At 39.3% G+C, this 22,805-nt stretch overlaps 1 protein-coding gene across 6 annotated transcripts in view; it reads left to right on the forward strand.

The window, feature by feature from the left end:
* MYO1D (myosin ID) overlaps window positions 1-22,805 on the forward strand; it is a 343,691-nt gene that overhangs the window by 104,360 nt on the left and 216,526 nt on the right. For all 6 annotated transcript variants that reach the window (XM_073235184.1, XM_073235185.1, XM_073235186.1 and 3 more), the window contains 8 exons: window positions 1,318-1,434; window positions 3,147-3,350; window positions 5,872-6,017; window positions 6,089-6,203; window positions 10,000-10,170; window positions 13,657-13,727; window positions 17,218-17,292; window positions 21,394-21,526. In XM_073235184.1, coding sequence (XP_073091285.1) covers window positions 1,318-1,434; window positions 3,147-3,350; window positions 5,872-6,017; window positions 6,089-6,203; window positions 10,000-10,170; window positions 13,657-13,727; window positions 17,218-17,292; window positions 21,394-21,526 — 1,032 coding nt within the window. The remainder of the gene's footprint in view (window positions 1-1,317; window positions 1,435-3,146; window positions 3,351-5,871; window positions 6,018-6,088; window positions 6,204-9,999; window positions 10,171-13,656; window positions 13,728-17,217; window positions 17,293-21,393; window positions 21,527-22,805) is intronic.

The following is a 22,805-nucleotide window of genomic DNA, read 5'->3' on the forward strand; positions in this document are numbered from 1 at the left end:
CTGTAGCAAGGAGATTATTATGCCCATTTTGCCCATGAAGAAATCGAGACTTGCTGAAGCTAAGCATCTTGCCAAAGGTCACCGGTAGGCAGAGGAGCTTGCCTGGCTGTGTTAGGGGAACACGTACTCACCAGACAGAGAGGACCCCTCCCTGCGCCCCTCCTCAGCAGGTGAACTCCAGACCAGGCCTCTGGTCCCGGCAGGAGGAGAAACTCCCGAGGAGAGGATCTGTCAGGTCCTCCAGAGCTGCCACTTGGGAGAGATCATCTAAGATAGGCAGTTCCCATTGCTTCACTGTGAATTTCTGTTGGCATGTTTGTCATTTCCAACCTGATAGCTGCTGCTCCTCAAGGCAGAGAATTCATCTTTGAGCCCCTGGCTCAGTCCATTTGGGCTGCTATGACAAAAACACCACAAACTGGGTGGCTTGTACATAGCAAATGTTTCTCAGTTCTGAAGGCTGGGAAGTCCAAGGTCCAGGTACCAGCAGATCTGGTGTCTGGTGAGGGCCCACTTCCTGGTTTATAGGTGGTGTCTTCTCGCTGTGTCCTCACAGGGGAGAAGGGATGAGGAATCTCTGGAGTCTCATTTCATAAGGACACTAATCCCACTCATGAGGGCTCCACCCTCACAACCTGATCACCTCCCAAAGGCCCCCCCTCCTAATACCATCACCCTTGGGGTTAGGATTTCAATATATGAATTTTGGGGGGACACAAATATTGAATCTGTGACAACCTTCATGACCCAGTCTGAAGGTCTGATATGCTGAAGGTCTGTGAGGCAGTGAAGTTACAGGCCCTGCTGAGTGATTGAGGCAGGCTGCTTTGCTTCTGGGGTCCTGCTTTTTCTTGCCTGTGAAATGCAAAGCCTGACCGTGTAAGAGAGGGAGTGTTATTCCCAGCCTGCACCAGGCTCTTTGTAGGGCAGAAAGCCACCGGCAGTAAGAGCCGGTCATGGGTCTTAGAGGCCCCACAGTCAGTGTTCCATGTGCAATCTCACATCCCAGGCCATTTCCTCCACTAATCATGGAGCAGCTATCACCTTCTCTGAGCCAGCTCAGGACTTGCTCTCTCACTGAAGGTTCCAGAAAAGTATGTGGTGCTTTTTTTGGATGTCAGCAGCACTCACACACACAGGTGGACACTGTGTGTGCCGAGTGGTGTTTCTACCCCTGAAATCATTTTTATTCTCTCTAGATACTCAATAACAGAGGCATCAAATCAGATGGCTAACCCTGAATTTAATCTCACAGTCGCTGGGTTTTAATGCTCATTTGAAATATCTGTGAGTTAACTTTTCTGTTTTCATTCCTAGTCATCTATCAATGATGCTGCCGAATTCAAAGTAGTAGCTGATGCCATGAAAGTAATTGGCTTCAAACCCGAGGAGATTCAAACAGTGTATAAAATTTTGGCTGCTATTCTTCACTTGGTGAGTAGGGACATCTTTTGGAATATATTGCCTCCCTGTGGAGACAGGATGCTCTTTCAGAAAAATTTTTTCCCCCTGTAAATTTAAAAATTAATTTCTTTTTTTTCTTCCTACGTTCTAAAACATTAGTACAAATAATTATTTTTACATAGGAAAAACTAATTTATGTAGAGAAAGTTTCTCTCATGTTTTGAAAATATTATTGTACCTGTGGTTCTCGCTATCATTTTATAATATTGTGAGAGATTTTTCCAAACCAGTATAGGTTTTGAGATTGTGGCTTTAGTTAATTGTCTTACTATTATGTCAGACTTTGAACTGGTTAATTTCAAGGATAAAAGAATTGAGGAATAATGTAACTATACACAGTATAAGTGAAAATCTTTTGAACAGATTAGATTTCTAATAGCATTTGAAACATAGAATTATAGATAGCAAGAATTGGAATTTTTATCATCTCATTTAACAGGTTGGGAAATGAGCTTTGTAAGGGGTGGCATGACTGCCTCAAAGGCACAGCCAGTTCATGGCAGCTGACACTGTAGATCAAGTTGTTTGACTTATAGTCCAGTTATTTTCCACTACACCACATCAGACTCAGAAGAAATGAAGAATCATGTGTCAGATTTCTTTCATTACTGTTAATACAACTAGGGATGTTGAAAATATAATGAACCTGGAACCTTAAAATAAATGACAACATAAATTAAAATCAAATAAAAATGACCTTCACTTCAATGTGGCAAGATTTAACTGTAAATGACTCAAATGTGCAGGACCTATGTGAATAATCTTGTACGGCAAAATATCTTGACGTCTAGGAATACTTTAACATTATAAATTGTCTCATTTCAACTAGTTTATAAATACAGTGCAACAATATCCTTCAGAATCCAAACAGGAATTTTGTTTATAAATTGATATAGTGACTCTAGAATTTACGTGCAACAATGAACATGTAAGAAGATCAAATAAAATGTATTAAAGAGGAGTAGAAGGGTAAGGGTAAGGGAATAGAGGAATATGACTAATTCTGCCAGATTTAAAATGTTAGTAAAAGGTAAGGTACTTTAAAACTTGTTGCACAAATTCAGCACCAGATTAATCAGTAGACTCATTGATGTGCTGAACACTTAGTAGATAATTAAGTATTTATTGCTTATTGAAAGAGTGGAATGTAGTAGACTGAGAAACTTGGAGGAATTTAATGTATAAATTAAACATTTCAAATCAGGAAAAACTAGACTATTCAATAAATGGAGCAGTTAACCATCTGAAAAAAATTAATTAGATTCTTACTTTGTACCATATGGCAGTATAAATTCCAGGTGAGTTAAAAGCTTATATGTAAGACAAAACTGTGCAAGTATATAAGAAAATATTTAATACTCATAAAATCTTTGGAACAGGAATGATCTATGTATGACACCAAAGAAAGAGGAAAGATTCCTAGATTTGACTACATGAAAGTAAAATGTCTACCCATGAAAAACATATACTGAAGATTAAGAGAAGTTAATGTCTGGAGAAGAGAAAAAGAGACAATGAAGCACTAGGTTTTTTATTCTTATATGAGCTATATAAGAATTTAGGAAAATGGGTGCTACAGACAGAGTCACTGAATTATATCTTAAGTTGGCAAATAGTTCCCTGAACAGTGTTTCAGAATCTCATTGGAAATGGTGTGTCTTGCTTTTTCACTTCTGGTCTAGGGAAACTTAAAATTTGTGGTGGATGGTGACACGCCTCTTATTGAAAACGGCAAAGTTGTGTCCGTCATAGCAGAATTGCTCTCCACCAAGACGGATGTGGTTGAGAAAGCCCTTCTCTACCGGACTGTGGCTACGGGCCGTGACATTATTGACAAGCAGCACACGGAGCAAGAAGCTAGCTACGGCAGGGACGCCTTTGCTAAGGTGGGATGTTAGCTGACTTCTCTCCGCCTAATGTTGAGCTCAGTTGCAGTTTTAGTGCACATCTATGACGATGTGTTCAGGCTTTCCTTGAAAGTAGGTTAAGGCTTCGGAAACTATAATGATCCCTTTTAGCTATTCACAGCCTCAATAAAACCCTTGGACTGTGAGCATCATTGCCAGAAAACGTTCTGAGTAAAACGAGTGCCAAGTGAGCAGGAAGCCGATGATGCTGACCTCTCAGGGCCCCTTCTTGCTGTACAGGCCCCTTGCCTGGCACTCTGTTTTGCTTCTCTCACTCAGTAACGCTTCTTGGAAGACTCCTGCGAACCAGTGAACTAATGCAGGTCTGATCTACTGTTTAGATGTCTGTGCACTGGTGTGTCATAATTTATTGACCTTCTCCTCCTGTCATTCACCTCACTTCCTTTTTTTTGTCTCTAAAAACAGTGCTGAAAACCCATGTACATCTGTCCTTACACACCAGTGCTTTTATGTCAGTTGGATGAACTCCCACGAATGAGCTTGCCAGGTCAAAGGACACTGATTTTTTAAAATTTTATTTTGGTATCATTAATATACAATTACATGAAGGACATTATGTTCACTAGGCTCCCCCCCTCACCAAGTCCCCCCTACATACCCGTTCACCGTCACCATCCATCAACATAGTAAGATGCTGCAAAATCACCACTTGTCTTCTCTGTGCTGCACAGCCCTCCCCGTCCCCCCCCCCCACACTATACATGTTGATCGTAATGCCCCCTTTCTTTTTTCCCACCCTTATCCCTCCCTTCCCACCCGTCCTCCCCAATCCCTTTCCCTTTGGTAATTGTCAGTCCATTAAGGACACTCTGATTTTAAACTTTACATGTATTTACTGATTTTATGTAACACCCAATTGTTACTTTAATTGTATTACTAATGTATTTGAGCCAAGTTTACACATTTTTTTTTCCTGACTGATTAGGTTGCTAAGTATTCCATTTTTTACCTTTATAAGCCTCAGGCTTGGCTTTTAGTTTTGGAGGAATTTGAATGTATGCATGTGCAGTGGAGAGTAGAGGATTTTAAGCAGGCACAATGGCATGAAGTATCAATTTTTTAAATGATCACTCTGGCCTTAGTATGGAGAATCTTAGGGCAAGAACAAAAGTAAGGAGACCAATTAAAGGATATTTCAGCAATCCAGGGGAGACAAAATGGCAGCTTAGACTAGGAAGATAGCAGTTGAAATGGAGAGAAAGGGATGAGTTGAGACAGACTGTATTCAGAAAAAAAATCCACAGGGCCTATTGTTATGGGGACTGTTGGAATCAAGGATAATTCCTAATACAGTCTGGCTCTAGTCCACGTCTGCCTCATCTCATACCATATTCCAACCTCCTTTCTTCTGTCCAACACACTAATCTTCTCTCAGGCTTTACAAATCGTCTTTATCCCTTTCTCCTTCCAACCACAGGGCCCTTGCACATGCTGCTCCCTGTTGCTCTTCTTTCCACCCCTTGCCTAGTTCAGTCTTCTTCAGCCTTCTGATCTCAGCCCACTTTCTCAGAGAAGCCTTCCCTGGCCTCTCTGAACACTGAACAAGTTAAATTCTGAGATCCCATGTACCTCACATTTAAGAATGTATAGTTCTTACCTTCACCTGCTCCCTAAGCTCATTGGAGACTGAGACCGTGTTTCTGTTTGCTTAGTACTGTACCTCCAACAAACTGCACATGGTTCATACTCAGCAAACATTTGTTGAATGGAAATCAGTAAATTCTGGTGCCATTTATTCATGATTAGAAATAGGGTAGGAACAGTGTTTAGAAGGGTGAAAATCAAGAGTCCTGACAGGACAAGTTTGAGATTGCTGGTATCTGAGAGTGCTGTCAGATAGGCAATCAGGCACTGGGTCTGGAGCCCGTAGGAGAGGTCTGCATTGGGATAGTACATTTGGGAGTAGTATTATAATGCTATTGCTTAATATCAGATGAAATGGCTTAGGGGTGAGGGGCATGGGTGTTGGTTCATGTGTGTCTGGGAGTGTGTAACCTTGTGTATTGGATTTATTTCTAATTCTCAAGGAATTTCAAACTGTGACCTTTTGGCTCATAGCTTTATTTAGCATTACAAATCAGTGTTTATATTTTTAGACTCCTCTGAGTTTTAGTGGAGCATAGATATTAACTCATTGGTTTCCCACTCTTTAGAGTTGATGAAATTAACAATAAAACAGTCAAGTGACTTATACGAGAGAGTAGGCAAATTACTGATATAGTTGGACATGGAAATGTACCTGGAGCATGTATGGTGACCAATGATAATCTTCTAGAAATCCAAACCATTTACTTCAGTTTTGCCTCCATCGTGTAGTTTTTTAATCAGATTATTGCATTTCCAGTATTTCTTCTTAGCGTAATAATGGCTATGGTAAATAGCAAGGGGTAGGTGGATGGGAATTTAAAACTTACCACAAATCTGAACAGAGGACTCATTCCCAAGTGGGCAAGATTTCATGATGCTGCTTTCCTCACAGGCCATATACGAACGCCTTTTTTGTTGGATCGTTACTCGCATCAATGACATTATTGAGGTCAAGAACTATGACACCACAGTCCACGGGAGAAACACTGTCATTGGTGTCTTGGATATCTATGGCTTTGAAATCTTTGACAACAACAGGTAAACCGGATAAGATACTTAACACTCTATTTTCATTATTTGTGTGAACCTAATTTATCCTCTTCATGCAGCTTTGAACAATTCTGCATTAATTACTGCAATGAAAAACTGCAGCAGCTATTCATTCAGCTGGTTCTGAAGCAAGAGCAAGAAGAATACCAGCGGGAAGGGATCCCCTGGAAGCATGTGAGTGGGCCCCTGTGGGGACTGTCTCCATGCGTGTCACATGTTACTGATAATGTCAAATCGTTTTAGGTTGTTGGGTTTTTTTAAATCTTTTTGGGGACATGAAACATCTAAACCTTAGCTTTCCTTTTTGGGATATTTAAATACAGTTCATTTGCAGGGTTGATAGGTGGGATTTCTGTATTTGATAGACTCCACTGTTAGTGCCCAGAAATCATGAGTTACGGCCAGTAAACTTAACATTTTCACTTTATAACTGATGCCACAAAGGTCTTCTAGTTCGTATCTGACTGTTAGAGTTTAGTGTCATTTAGAAGCAGCAATTTTTGCCTTAAATAAGCTGGACTTTGCAACCAAATTTAGTTGCTGCTCTTCTTCTTTTTTTCTCCTCTTATTCCTCTTTTTCTCCTCCTCCACTTTGTAATCTAAACATAATTTTTATTGTCTTCACTTCTGTTCATATTCTGTGAAACCCATGCAAGACAATCCCTAGTTTCCTTTCCTTGGTGTCTCCCCTCAGTATTTGTTTTATGATATCTAGCATAATAATAAAAAGCTATTTGATACGCTATATTTAAATTACTCTTAGATCCCTTTCCACCTTCCTGTTTTCTGTCCCCTCTCATTCAGAAAAAGGAGACAATAGTATAATAAATAGCTTTCCTATCTGAAATGGAATCTTTGCCTTCCATCATGTGTTAAACATTAGAATAACAAAAAATTTTGTTCAAGTATGTTAGCGTAAATTTTATCTATTTGTGTAAATAAATAAGTACTTTATTTATTAATAGGTGTTGCTTTATTAAATACCTTTATAATAGGTAATTGCTTTATAATAGGATTTTACTTTATAATCCTACTACTTTGTAATAGGATTATCTACAATTTTGATTTAAATGGTGAACTCTCATAACACATTTAAGACATAATTCAGTTCAATTTAAGTAACTTTATATGTAGCATTCTTAGAATGGATCTGTTGTGTGACATAATATGCAATTATGATGGTAGGTTAGTCTTCTATAGCAAATTTAATCCTAAAACTTGTTATTCAGATGTGATTCAGAGATACTTATCAAAAATACCCTTCCAAACCAGAGTATCAAATTCCACAGGCATAGTTGAAAAAGGGAAAAGTCAATAATTGCAGGAGGCTTTCTTAAACATTTGAAAAAGGAACACAGGCCCTAAAAATGCAAAAATTCTTAGCAAAATAAACCAAGAAAAATGTTTCCTGGAGGAAACAAAAGGCTAACTCCATGGTCATAGTTACTACCTGCAAGGTTGCCCCAAATTGAAATCTCTATCCTCGGCCAGGATCTCTTTTAGAAACTTCAACTTTTGGACATAAATGTTTAATTCTTTTTTAAAAAAAAAAACAACTCTCTACAAACCCACCCACCCACCAGATTATTTTGAAGCAAATCTCAGACATCACATTATTTCATCCATAAGTATTTCAGTGTGTTTCTCTAAAAGATACTTTTACAAAAACCATAACCACAATACCATTATCACACCTAAAAAATTAACTCATTCCTTACTATTATCAAATATCCAGTCAGTGTTCACATTTCCTTAGTTGTCTTAAGTTTTTTGTTTTGTTTTGTTTTTACAGTTGTTTGAATTTCGATCCAAATAAGGTTCTTACATAGCGACTGGTTGATAGGCGTCTACTTACCTATAGATTTTCTCCTCCATCTCCTTTTTTTTTTTTTCCCTTGCAATCTTTCATTGAAGAGAAGGAGTCCTTTGTTGTGTAGTGTCCCACAGTTTGGATTTTGCTAATCAGATTCCTGAGGTGTCACCTGTTTCTCTGTTCATGTATGTCCTTGGCTGTTAGATCTAGAGTTTCAACAGGCTTCAGGAGCAGTGTTTTTCTTCCAGTCTGTTTCATAGGTGATATGTGACCTTGCGTCAGTAAGTCTCCCTAATTGATCCACTTTTAAAGCCTAATGGTCTGCAGTTTACAAGTCATTTTTAGCTGCTAAGAACTTGACTCTCAGGCACAGAGCTCCTCCATTTGGAATGGGAATGGGAGACCCAGACCTCTGTGCCCCTGAACCATCCCTTCACATCTCTCCTTGCCTCCATCCCCTGAGGAACCTCCTGGAAATCTCAGGTTGCTGGAAGACTCTGGTTTGAACTCCACAACTTTAAGCAATGTTTGCAGCAACATTAAACTTACAAACTAAGAGTTACTGGTACTCTTTGGCAAAGACTAACTGCTCTTAGTTATATGATTGGAATTTTAGGGAAGTTTTTGACCCACAGACAAAAGGCACTCTTTAACCCCACAGTCCCAAAGACTGAGACGTCAGGTATTAATTAATACAGAGTTCCTGCTTTCTGAACATTGCAAAGATACTTTTTCCAAAGAGGAAAATAATGTTTCTCCCTGATTATTTAATTATTTACCATGTGCCCACAATTAAAGTAAATATTTAGGCCAGGGCCTTATCTCTGGACCACTGATAGTTTGGTCCAGATATATCTTGGTGCGGGCACTGTCCTGTGCACCATGCAATGTTGAGCAGCATCCTAGTCTCTGCGCAGTGGATGCCAGGAACACTCCCCTACTCATTACCATCAGAAATGTCTCCAGACAATGCCAAATGCCCCTGGAGAGCAAAGTCATCTTCTGGGAATCACTGCTTTAGACAATTTAGGAAAGTACAAAAAAGAAAGTAAAGCCACCCATTCTGTACACGTTCAGTCCATGGGATACAGAATAGAACTTGGAAGTCTAGGAATGGAGCTGAAAGCTGTGGACAAATAACTTGCCTGAGTCCTTGGGTTTTAAATAGCGTGGCACAGGAATGCAGGAGAGACTTTAATAGTCCATTATGAGTGTATCGATCTTACAGGAGGTAATGGAGACAGCATTCAGTTAAGGTACCTCCTAAATGAGATGGGGCACATCCACGCACAAGACTAAAGTATATGATAATTAGCTGTCCGTCTTCAGATGATGCACAGCTAGCCTGAGTTAGGCCAGTGTGTGCTCTGTGTGTGTGTGTGTGTGTGTGTGTGTGTGTGTGTGTGTGATGATGTGTATGCTATGGGCTATCAGAATAAACAGATAAAGAAGAAGATATTTGTATCAACTTTGTGTATATTGATGTTGTTGAAAAGCCAAAAGTTGCCTATAACTTTATTCAGCTCATGAAGTAGATGAAAAGCTTATTCTTATCGTTTACAGATACTTAAATCTCAGAATTAAATTTTTTTATCTTATACCCAGAAAAACATCAAAACTCTGTTAGATCCATATACTCTTTTTAATTTTGGGAGAACTAGAGAGGATGCTTTTTTGGATTTTAGTCATTCAGGGCCATATAAATAAAATACAAATCCTGTGTAATACATTAACCTCATCAACTTGTATATCAAATAATACTTTAAGGTTATTTGTTGGTACTTAGTGGAATCTGGGTCTTGTGGTTAATGGCAAACAGATTAGGGGATTGAGAGTGTAAAGGGGTAGGGTTAGGTGCAGGATGTAGAGACAGGATTAAAACGAGTTAGTGATGGGAGAAATGTTACCTACTTCATAATTTTTGCCTTGAGCTATATTCACATAAAACAAAGTAGTAATATAAAGTCAAGTAAGAAATAAAAAAAATAAACCTCTGATAGAATGTGTACTCATTTTGGTATTAGACCTCATTAATGTTATTCACACATTTGACATCAAGGTAGCACTAATTAAAACTCCTGGTACATGTGGAGGCATTGGTGTTTTACCTCTCCTATTTCTGTTCCCTTTGGAATCGGTTCCTTCTGGGTCCCTCAGATTGATTACTTCAACAATCAGATCATCGTGGACCTTGTGGAGCAGCAACACAAAGGGATCATTTCAATCCTGGATGATGCCTGCATGAATGTCGGCAAGGTCACTGATGAAATGTTCCTTGAGGCGCTTAACAGTAAATTGGGCAAACATGGTCATTTTTCCAGCCGGAAGGTAAAACGTTCAATGCGAACTTCCTCTCCTTCTGACCTGAAAGGTTTCCCTCATTGTATGACAGAATTAAATGGCTTTATATGTTGGCTTACAAGTTGTCCACTCAACTAAGAAAGGCCATAAGCATTCATTAAATGATTTGTTACTCCGGCTAAATTCTCTCTCTCTGGTTTACAGGATGACAAGATTGATAAAAATCATAATATCCAGGAGAGGGAGCTCCAGACTATTCAATTTTCTTGAAGTAGGAAAAATAAACATGATTCTTTAGAAAGCATGATGTCATTTGTAACCAATAGGTACAGAGTCCTTATTCCTGTGCCAGAATGTTGCTCCAGCACCTGATAATTTTGGCACTGAAAATAGCTTTTGTCCTTGACTTTTTACTGTAATCCTCAGTTTTAACATGTACTCTGTGTGTTCTGCACAGTTCTTCAGACATTCCTGAAAACAGAAATTCTAGCTGTAATTCTAGTTGTCACAAGGAAATTCATTCCTTAAATGAATGTGTATCCTTTTAACCACCCATTTTTCACATTCTAAAATTACTATAAACAGATCATGTTTCTGTAATCGGTGGTGGCAGTTACGGTTATCAGACCTTTGCGCCATGATTGGCACTAAGTATGTTTGCCATTAATAATTTTCCTAGGAGGGGCACACTGTCATCCCTGAGTGTTTCCTACAAATACCTGCTTGTCTAGCAACCATAAGATGAAGGGAAAACAGACCCCTTGCTCCTTGACTTTTGTATAGACAGGAGCACACATTTCTGCTCTTCCATATTTCCATATAAATCTGTGACGCACTGCCATTTTTTAGCACAAATAAATCTATTTTCTAATTTTATCCCATTTCAAATTATGTAATCAGAACAGTAAGACTTCCACAATTAACTAGATAAAGCACAAATCAAGAAATAGATTAATGGCTGCTGTTTATTTTAGCCAGTTTATTTCTAAAATACTGTCCTTGGTTTGTTCCTGAGGACTGACTTGTAGCTGTACTAAAAGTCACCTTTCAGATACTGTGGTCTGATCTTTGACATTAGGGCCAGTCATTTCCCATTTATAACACAAGTACTTAGTAAGTGCTTCTCACTTTCCAGGTACAATCCTGGGTGCTGGGGACAGAACCATGAGCAAAGTTAGTAGTAACCTAAATCATTTAGAGTGATGCTTTGAAGGGTGGTGTGATCACCCGGGCAAATGTCCCGGCTTTGAAGGATGGGTTATAAATGTCCTTTATAATCCCAGTTCAGGTTTTGGAAACTCGCCTAGCATTGTGCCTACCAGATGGTAGACAATTGGTGTTTGTAAAGTTAAGTTGAATTGGTCACAATCATACCAAATAGATCTTATGGAATATTGAATTCTAAACTAAAATGTGCAAGGCTCCACTTGATTCAGATAAATAACTGTGAATCTCACATGAGAAGTCACCTCATTTTGACATGTTCACCTTGGCAATTTAAAGTTAAATTTGTCAACCAAATATTTTGAAATACAATCTCATTCCTAAGGTAGCAACTGTACATAGTAATTTGAAGCAGTTGTTACTGATTTAATAGGAAATGTTAAACAGTAGTTTATCTGTGGAGATGGGAATTCATTATTCTTCAAATGTGGGTGCCCAGATTTCCCCAGCTCTCAGACCAGGTGGCTCCTTCCTCCAGTATCATCCCCCAAACAAGTCCTGAGATGTATGTTCTCTTCTGGGATTTTTGCCTAATGAGGGAAAGCAGTGAAGTAACCAAGCTGTCAGGGTATTTTCATCACTATGAATCTTTCTGTTAAATAACACTATTATCCTGTATGTTAAGCCAGCTATTACCATTAGCTATTAGTTACTGATAAGCTAGAGTTATTGACATATTAAAAAGAGATTCCTGGCTTGTATTTATTAAGGGGTTAAACTGTTTTTATGTATTAAAGCTATCATGGAGGGGTAGGCAAATGACCCAATAAACCATAGTATTACTAACTAAAATATTAACATATATAGTTAAGTGATAAACACATAACATTTTTTTTAAGTAAAGTAAAATCTAAAATTTTCGATGTTCAGATCAGTTGAGACTGCATCATCCAAATGTAAGAATATTCAGTTAGTGTAAACACCTCTTTGGGTGTCTTTAAAAGAAAGCTGTTGTGTCCTTTTTCTTTGGGAACCCAAGAATGAAAGTGTCTTGTAAGTATGGTTGATAAGAGAGACAAAGAGGGAAAGAAGAATTAAATATTTTGCAGCCCCGTCTGTATGTTAGACTCCTTGGTCTCCGTAGTCCATTTCACCTTCAGAACAACTCTCTGAGATAAGTCATTATTAAGGGAGACAGAACAAGAAGATGGGAGAGCCAAGATTTGAACCTCGAAAATCTGACTCTAATCTCCTGAAATTATTCACTTGTCAGATTAATAAACTAATTATTCCTTTAGCGTCTAGGTATTGGCCTAGAACCCACCGTTCTGGCTGAGGTTGTTTATTATCTGACACTTCAACCTAAGTGGTTTTTGTATGTAACTGTGCTCGGTGCTTTATGGATTCTGGGACATCTGCTTCAGGACCTGTAGGATACCAAGTGATCCTTCACAGGGCAGACAAAGATGTCTAGGTGCTACAGTAACAAGCAAAGTTGAAGCAAATTAGGGAAAGCATCAGAGCTATATAAACACTGTCTTCCTGTGACGTATTCCTCTTAGGAGGAATAGCTGTGGAAGACTGGTCTTCTGTGAACTGGGGTCTCACCTTAGCAGGAGACAGTTGAGCCAGGCTGTTGAGTACATAGAAGAACACAGACATTACAACCAGTCCCAAGAATCCTTCCCAGAACTACCACTTACTAGCTATATGGCCATGGGCCAGTTACCTAACCTCTTTGAGCCTTGTTCTCCATGTGTGTAAAAGAGAGCTCATAATACTTTAAGTATCAGTCATAAGGGTTGAATGAGATGAATATGCCTAGCAGATAGCAAGCCCTCAGTATAGTCCTTCTTAAGTGGAACATGGAGGAGAAAGAAGCTATCAGGTTGGCTGGGCTGCATTAAGATAACAGCCAAGGTTTCAGTATCGTAGACAAGAGTAGTCTCTTTCTATCTCAGGGACCCAGACTTCTTCCATCCCCTAAGCACTCTCTTTCTCTCCGTCCAACTACTGGGAAGAGAAAAGAGTGCTGATTTAAATTAAAGAGTGCAAAGTCTGGAACAGCCACACCTCATTTCCACTGGCCATCCATTGTCCAGAATCTGGTTGCTCGGCCATATCCAACTGCAAGGGCGGCTGGGAAATGGGGTCTCGCTGTGTGGCCTTCTGGTGAAAGCTCACAGTCCTGACCACAGAAACCAAATATTTAAATCAAGCTCCACACAGTGCAATTTCATTCATAACGAGATCATGAACTGTGCCATTATTGTCATCTTGTATGGAGTTGGATATATTTTTGGGAAAGTGAAAATGTCTGTTTTCAAAATTATCTCCTTGATTTTTTAGCTCTGTGCCACAGACAAAATCCTGGAGTTTGACCGAGATTTTCGAATTCGCCATTACGCGGGTGATGTAGTGTGAGTATCTTAATGTGGTACCTGACATGAGAATTTGCATGCACCCTCACTTCAGATAATATAACCAGGGAAAATACAAATTATCTTTCTATTCATTTGCACTTTCAGTCATTTTATATGCTGGGAGATTTTAATCTTTTTACTTAAAAAAAGAGTCGGCATAACTTCATTCATTCCTTGATTTTGAACATACTGTGTGGCCGCGCACAGTTCCTGATGTAGTTGGTGCTCAGTAAGAATCAGCTGATGGATGAATAAGTCACAGAAGTACGTGAAGAGCTACCATAGAAAGATGGATAGATGGGCCTTGCCCTGAAGCAGCTAATGGCGTAGCGGTGGGTACAAGCAGATACACAGTAAGCCGCTGTAGTGCAGAATGGGAGCACTGAGGGGGAGTAACCAGCCAGAGTGAAGAGGGCAGAGAAGTCTCTGGAGGAAGTGACACCCATACTGAGCCGTGGGAATAAAAGAGGCTTAGTCAGGGGACAGAATTAGGAAGAGACATGGGAGACAGGAGAGCATTGCGAGCCGAAGGGACAGCAGGCCTAGAGGCCCGAGGCTGGGGTCACTACTGCGTGTGATCTACAGGTAGTTGGGTAACTATGAGCAAAAACCAGCGTCACCATAATATTTTTTAATGTTATTTGAAAAAGTAAAATCCTCACAGGCTACATTTTCTGATGACATGAAAGTAGAAATTGGTAAGAAAATATAACTAAAAAATACAATTGCTTTAGTATTTTAGTTTCCTAGGGCTACTGTGACACATAACCACAGACTGATGGCTTAAAACAACAGAAATTTATCCTTTGGCAGTTCTGGAGGCTAAAAGTTCAAAAATTGGGGTGTCATGGTGTCCCACTCTGGAGGCTGTAGAGGAGGATTGTTTCTTGCTTTTTGTAGCTTCTGACAGCTACAGGCATTCCTTGGCCTGCTTCTGCGGTCACACTGTCTCCTTCTCTTGGTGTGTCTGTTTACTTAAAAAAAAAGAGTCGGCATAGCTTCATTCATTTCTTGATTTTGAACACACTGTGTGGCCATGCACGGTTCCTGACATAGTTGGTGCTCAGTCAGAATCAGCTGATGGATGAATTAAGTCACAGAAGTACGTGAAGAGCTACCATAGAAAGATGGATAGATGGGCCTTGCCCTGAAGAAGCTAACAGCGTAGCGGTGGGTGCAAGCAGATACACAGTAAGCCGCTGTAGTGCAGAATGGGAGCACTGAGTGGGACCCTATGACACCCCAATTTTAAACTCCCTGTGCCTCTATCTTAAAATTACTCTTGTGAAAACAGCATGTAGGGCCCACTTGGATAACAAGGAATAAGCTTCTTAACATAATCACACCTTTTGCCACATAAGGTAATGGTCACAGGTTCCAGGGAATCTGACGTGGATGTCTGTCGGGGGGCATCCTTCAGCCTACTATACATACAGGCTTTGGCTGTCCCTGAACACTGCTCCTTTTTGTATTATTGTTTAAACTTCCTTCTTTTGCTTCCTCTTTATTTTTTACATTAGGAATTCTACGTATACAACCCTTTATGGGAAGAGATTAAACAACACCAAAAAAAGCAAATGATCATCTCTACAAATGCTGAAAAGACATTTGAAAAAAATTTTAATAGCTGTCTGATTTAAATGAAAACTCTAGAATCATAAAACAATTCGGCTCAAAATTATCACCCCATCTGTCAAAGTAGCCATTAGTGCTAGAGTGGGCACCGTTTTCCACTTTTTCAGGTCCTGTTCCAGGCTCCAGGATACTGAAGAGGAAAGGCCCAGCACTGCCTGGGTGTCTCCCACTGAAAACCCAGGCCCCACTTAGAAGGAATGGCATTCAGCTCAGAAGGGCATGAAAGCAGAGCTGCACAGAGGCCTTAGAGACCGCAAGGCCAGCCCCTTTGAGGGACATTCAGTGCCTCAGACTTCCCCTTCACTCCTTAAGCCCCTTCAGTCTTTTTCCAGATTTTTACTGGAAATCTTCTGTGAGCACAGTACTTTATAAGGTATGTTACCTGCCCACAAAGAGCTTTCCATGTAGGATGCATATGTAGTTTGTGTGTGTTTGTTTATTGATACACATAAGTCTATATGTTATGTGTATGAATAAATACATACATACATGCATTTACATGCATGTCTAAAGTAATTCCATATGAGCAATAATAAGTGTTGTCAGAATTCAGAATAAGCAAATGGTATAATACTTCTTTCTGTATGGCATAAACCCAGGAAAGCTGATGCTAAGAATTATTTTTATAGGAGGAAGTGGGAAGGGTGCTAAAAATATTCAGGAAATAGCAACTCAGTCCATTTGACTGGAGTATATCCTTTTTATAGCATAGAAAAGTGGAAATGCCTGGAACAGTAGATTGAGATCAAATAATAATGAGTCTTAAAGGCCAAAATAGGGACTTTGAAGTTTGAATTTTATAGGTTAGACAATAGATTCTTAATCTGAACTGTTTGGTTCTTAATCAAAACTGACTTGAAGGTATTAGGAAAAAGGCCTAGGTTGGGAGAAGTGAGGAAATAATCTTGGACGTGGTGGCCTTAAAGTGCCAGGAGGCAGCACAGCTTGAAGGGATTTTCTTGCAGAGGTAAATGCGTAGCCAGCTGAAACATGTTAAGGTATCAGGGTTAGTAATCTTAGAATTATCTATACTGATGTGATTGTCAAGGAAGAAAATATATACAGGCAAGAAAGCAGAGCTGGAAGGAGCAGCTGCATCTCAAGTTACTGTTTGCTCAACCTCCTAGCCTCTGTCTTAATCACCCAGAATCCTCCACTGCATTATACCCCCTCAACACTGAGCTCACTCCTGGATTCCATGCCAGTCATACAGCAGAACAGCTCCCATTTCTACCTTTGTCATCAACTGCACTCCTAGCTGGACTTCCAGGACCTTACTCATCTCCCTTCCTCCAAACCATGCATCTTGGCCTCCTCATTTTCTCTCAAGAACTCCATGCATGTGCCTGCTTCCATCACTTCATTTAGTCTATTTTCCTGTATGATCTGTCTTTCTCCTTCTCCTCTTACCATCCTTTGCAGTTCTTGGATTCTTTTACCCCGCCCTGAACACACTGAGCGAACTTAGGCAAGTCAATGACCTCCGTATGGATGAGACTGTTAGTTCCTGTATGTTGCTGTTTTGCTCTTATCTTAGGAATGCTGGGTGATACATACAGCTATCTTTTTAAGTCATCTTCTTGAGGTAAGTGATAAACCAGTAGAAAATGATGATCTTAATCATAATGATGTACTGATGTCTACACTCCATTTGAGGGATAGAAACACCATCCCCTCTGTTTAGTAGGAAAATTTGACATCCTTTAACACAGAACAAAATAAACAGTATCAGCTTTATAGATGTTTGATTGTATAATTAACAGTGGAAAGATTTGTAGACTTCTAGAAAAGCTTAATGTGGCTCTTGGTTGGTGAATAATGCATGTTTTCTATATATTTTTTTCTCTATTAGGTATTCTGTCATTGGTTTTATTGACAAAAACAAAGACACTTTATTTCAAGATTTCAAGCGCCTCCTGTATAACAGGTAAGATTAAAGTTTTATTAATTATCTTTGCATTAAGCTCTTTGACATACATATTGCACAATATACATGTACATGATTATTTTTATGTGACAATTTCAAGACTATGGCAGATTTTGTAGTTCTGCTTGATCATACTTAATGAATGAAATAATATTTTATGATTATAAAATCTATAAACTTAGGGGAGGGACCTGCTACTAATAGGATTTTTCTTGATTTCCCTTGGGCTGCCTTGGTGTCCTGTTCACTGCAGCCATCCTTCTGGGCCTCCCATCCAGGGTACTCAGCAGTTCCCAGGCCCAGGCCAGGGGCAATGGGAAGAGTGTCAGATAACCTCTGGCCCAGCTGATTGCTTTCCACACTCAGATTCTCCAGAGACCACTCTAATATCAAAGTGACATCTAGTGCCAGTGATAGGTCCTGAGTGGACAGAACCTTCTCACAAACCCAAAAAAATATGAAAAAACTGGCAAAATAAAACCAGGCCAAGGAGAGCAAGTTCAAACCCAGTATCAATACTTTCTCTGAGAAGAAGCCCTGGGAAGAAGAAAAGATTCTTAGCCAGCTTCTTCTTTTGGATTAAATAATTATAGTCACTCATTAATTAAGTGTACTTATTCAGCTAGTCAGTAGCTCATCAAAAATGAACTGGGCACCTCTGAGCCACACATCCACAGCTATGGGAAAATTTAGACTATATCCCTGCCCCCATGGATCTTACATTCTAGTGGAGGTGACACTTAATAAACAAGAAAACAATTAACTTTAAGATGGTGACCAATGCTGTGAAGAAAAATAAACTAGGTAAGAGGTTGAAAGGTACAGACAAGGAAGGGCAAGGGAGGCCGTGTAGACACAGTAGTCAGAGAAGCCTCCTTAAAAGAGGTGACATTTGAGCGTAGACCTGAATGAAGTGAGGGAGCGAGCCATGAGCATTTTGGGGGGAAAGAGCACTCCAGGTGAGAGAGCAGACAGTACCAAGGCACTAAGGTGCAAATGAGCACAGGTGTGTTAGGATAGCAAGAAGGCAACATGCCTAAGAACAGTGAGGGACAGGGTGACAGATGGGGAGTGAATTTAGACAGGGCAGCAGGGCCCAGATCATGAATGTGGGACTCTTGACAACACTAGTTTCAGTAGAGTTGTGAAGTTATGAAGACAACGTTGTGGAGTTGTGAAGATAAATGTCTAATTGAAATGGGCTCAAGAGAATACAGAAAATGAGAACGTGGAAACATTGTATTTAAGCAGTTCTTTCAAGAAGTTCTTCCACCTGTGAAATGGTTCATCAGTGTGAATGGGGAAGCCACCAAGAATGGTGATGGAGCTGTCAATCACTAGAAAATTAGAGAGACATGGGAATATGAGAGGGAATATGAGATGGTAATTGGGAAAAGGGACTTTCAGTGCTCAGTTTATCAGGTAAGATGCACCCATTTGGAGGAGCAGTGACAGAGTCTGGCCTTGTTCTGTGTAGGATACATCAAAAACTCAAATTGGAAGCATGACTTCTGTTGGCCAGTGGCAGTGGCAGAGTGCGTTGCAAGGGAAGGGCAGCCAGGCTGTGCCCTAGCAGGCTGCAGATGGTGGCATTTGTCACCTTCATGAGTTTATCATGGCTCAGAGGTTTGGCTCTCGGAGAGCAGCTCCACCTTCGAGCAAGAGAATCACATAACCCCAAGGTTATATCATAGAACCAGTGCAGAAACAAAGCGGTATATGGGTTTATTTCCAGTGAGAAACCTAATAGTCATGTAGGATCGAATACTTGCACTGGGATCACAGGCTATGTTTCCCCTACTGGAAAACCTGCTTGGGAATTCAAATAACAACGAGAATTCTAGTTTATTAATTGACAGTGAAAAATATCGCCTTAGTTGCTTGGTAAGCACAGAATCAGAACACAGGAACTTAGATAAACCAAATAATTAAAGGCATTCAGCTAAGATGAATCCATTTCACAATAGGGGTGGTCTTGCCAAATACGTAGAAAGATTAAAAGTCTACTGACTGTAGCTCACTGTATGTATCTCTGTAATAGGAAAGACCTCACTGGTGGGATGGGCGGTCTTGAATTATTTTGGATAAAGCCTTCCTCCTAGATTGTTGGGCTGCCTTTGCATCTGGACACTTTTTAATGCCTCTATGACTCAACAACAACCCAAAATGTCAATCTTTTCTTTCTTTACATATGTTTAAAGAGTAATCCTTGGATCTCTAGCTCTGTAGACCTTGAGAGTATACATGCATGTATGCAACACGTGTGTGCGTGCGTGTGTGTGCATGTGTGAGTGAGAGTGTAAATGGAAGGAGGAAGGGAGCTAGCAGGTGGCATGCCAGGTGCACAGATGTGGCTTCACTACTCTCTCATTAGCCATGTAAGTTCTGCCTTCTCTATTATATCTACTGGGTATGTAACCTCCCCTTTTCAGAAAAGGGTTCTTTTAAATGTTTGTAAACTGTTTTGTTACTATTACATTCATGACATAATGACTGGAAAGTTCTTTCTTTTTAAAATGATTGTATTTGTCTGTTTTGATCCATTATGTATCACTCTACTGTTTAATAATAAAATAATAATAAACATCTTATTTGCTTCATTTCCAACATTCCCTTTCATTTATGTTAGTACAGGAATAGTGTCTAAATATGGCCAGCAGTGAATAAGGTAGAATTTGGGGGTAGAAAATGCATAACCCCAAAACCTGTGATCTTCAGTCTTCGGCATGCATCAGAATTTTCAAACATGTGCTCAACTTTCTAGAAATTCTTCTGAGCAGGTGTTAGGAAGTTATCTGGGTATCATGTGCCCTAAAGATTGAGACCCATTTCCTTAAGTTCTCTGTATGCTAAAGATTAGAATGAAAAGTTAAAGAACTGTGTATCTGGTCATTTTTATTGATATGTGTATCTTTGGAAAATTATGGAATAGGACTAGAAAGTAACAAAACTGGGTTCATACTCTACACGTGCTTGCGTTATTTTATAACCACTTTTGATAGTAGTTGCCACTGCCTGCTAGCAGTGGTGAGAGCTAGGAGCATTGCTCTGTCGTCGCCCATAGGCCTCATCAATCTTCACCTTAGCAGCTATCTTCTTTGCTCTTTTGTCATTATTCTGGCATTTTGCAGTTACTGTTTTGAGCCTGTATGGACAGAAGTTTACAGGTGTTCGGGAAACCGTCACAATTTTCTCAATTTTATACCAGCGAAAGAAAAGTGGTCAAAGTGATGGCAGTAGAGAACCCAATTAGTAGAGAATGTCCATGTTAAGTCTTTTCCCTTCTCACTTCCAACCAATTTAAAAAAAAATTCTGACAAGAGAAATTTCCAGTAAGCAAGCAGCATTTCGATTTGCAATTACTTTATAATCAAAAGCACCCACAATGAAACAGGGAGAAAGTCAGAGTTGAGCCCATCACCCATGTTTTTAAAAATATCCACAGAGCCAAATAATGACATTGTTAGCATGAAAACTGGCCCGAAGTGCACTCTGAGAACTGGATTGCAGTAGTCCTATGACACATCAATAAAATATCATAACTGCCAAGGCTGCCTATAAATGTGTTCAGAAATTCAGTTGCAGGGAAGGGATTTCTAGATGACAATATAAATATGTCCGTTTTATATTCCTGTCTGTATTTTTAGAAAGACCTGGCTTTCTGTAGTGTTACCTGTCCTATGTGAATGCTTCTGTTAGAATATGCTTTCACTTCATGTTTTCAGCTGTGTCTTTGAGGACCGTTTTCTTACTAATGGTGTGTCCTCATTCTTTATAACCATTTTATTTTATGTATATACCATAAGGCCATGTTAACCACATGAAGGTCCTAGGTAATAATATGGATGTCACTTTAAAGAAGCTTAAAGACTCATTCCAATGTGCATAGTTCAGAAACATCTCCTCCATCTGAGGTGCAATATCTATTGTTATACTTTCAGCATAATTTTCTGGATACTATCATTTTTCCAATTAGGCCTCGTTGAGTTCAGTCTACAGTCCGGTTGTTACTCCCCGGGCACAGTACATTGGGATTGCTCAACGATTCTTATTCAGCTTATTTGAATGTAACATTTGAATTGCTGGTTCTGTGCTTCTCAGTTCGAATCCTGTGCTGAAGAATATGTGGCCCGAAGGCAAACTGAGTATCACAGAAGTGACCAAGCGACCTCTGACTGCTGCCACCTTGTTTAAGAATTCCATGATCGCTCTAGTAGACAACCTTGCATCAAAGGTAATGATTTTCTTTTCTAAATATCCATTTTAATTCTTGGATTCCCTCTTGGTGTATGTTATAGAGGATGTATGTATGATTTGCTTTCTGCGTAACTGTAGTAAATTAAACTGAAAATATATTTAAAGAATGTTATATAGAATTTTATTCCTGTTTTATTTCATTTTTTAATGTGGTTTGTGTCACAGATGAAATGCTTTTCTTAAATTTAGGCTTTTTATCGTACTGTTGTCATAAAGGGGAAAGTCTTAGATCTTTAAAAAAATTACACACACACACACACACACATATATATAAAGTATAAAATATGTAAAATATGTCTGACATTCTTGACTTTTGGCCCTATGCTGAACAAAAGGCGTGGCTTTGAAAAATCTTGATTTAAATAGTAACATATCATGCACATATTGTATCTGAATACAAAATGACCAGGTAGAGTTCTAAAAGGAAGTTTAGTATGTAAGTATTGTCCTTAGACTATTTTAAACAGATGAAATAAGAAGTTTATTATTGACAGTTATTTCTGCTTTTTATTGTTCCTTTGACGTCTAATACCATTTGATAACTTTAGCCTAGTTTTCTGGTGCTTTTTTCTTTTCCTTAAAGAACAGATTTCTACTCAACTACCACTGTTGACAAGTTTGATAAATTAGGCCACATTCTGGAACTCATTATTTTTGGCCCCTTTACTTTTCTCTTCTTGTGCTTTTCCCATGAATTTTTTTCTTCATTATTATCCTTTTTTTTAAAATCAACTTCCTCTCCAAGAATTTAAATCTACACTGTTCCTGCTTCACAATGGGTAAATTAGGCAAATGCCATAAGACCACATCTGTTCAGTGGCTTTCTGTTTTCGTCAGAATCCTTTGGCCTCAAGTGACAACACATAAGCTCATTCAGTTGGCTTGTGTAGTCAAACCTCCAGAAAGGCAGGTGTGAGGACACAGGAGCCGAAGACCAGGCTACCATTAGAATTCTTCCCCTTGCCTCTCAGCTTCTCTCCGCATGTCCCCCTCAACCTGCCTCATCCAACAAGAACGAAAGGGAACCTAGAAGGCAGGCGGATGGCACAAGACACCGAGTTGAACACAGAATTTTATAAAATGTATTTTATAAACCACATATTTATAAAATGTATTATTTAATAAATATGTGGTTTATAAAATCGATGAGATTTCATTTAACTGGAAAATAATCACTTTTGTTTTCTAAAATTGGTACTTAAATGTGCATTTTCAAAAAGTAAAAATTCTAGAACCATCTGTAATTTCTGTGTCAG

Source organism: Manis javanica, chromosome 4 (assembly GCF_040802235.1).
Source record: "Manis javanica isolate MJ-LG chromosome 4, MJ_LKY, whole genome shotgun sequence".
NCBI classification, from domain to species: domain Eukaryota; kingdom Metazoa; phylum Chordata; class Mammalia; order Pholidota; family Manidae; genus Manis; species Manis javanica.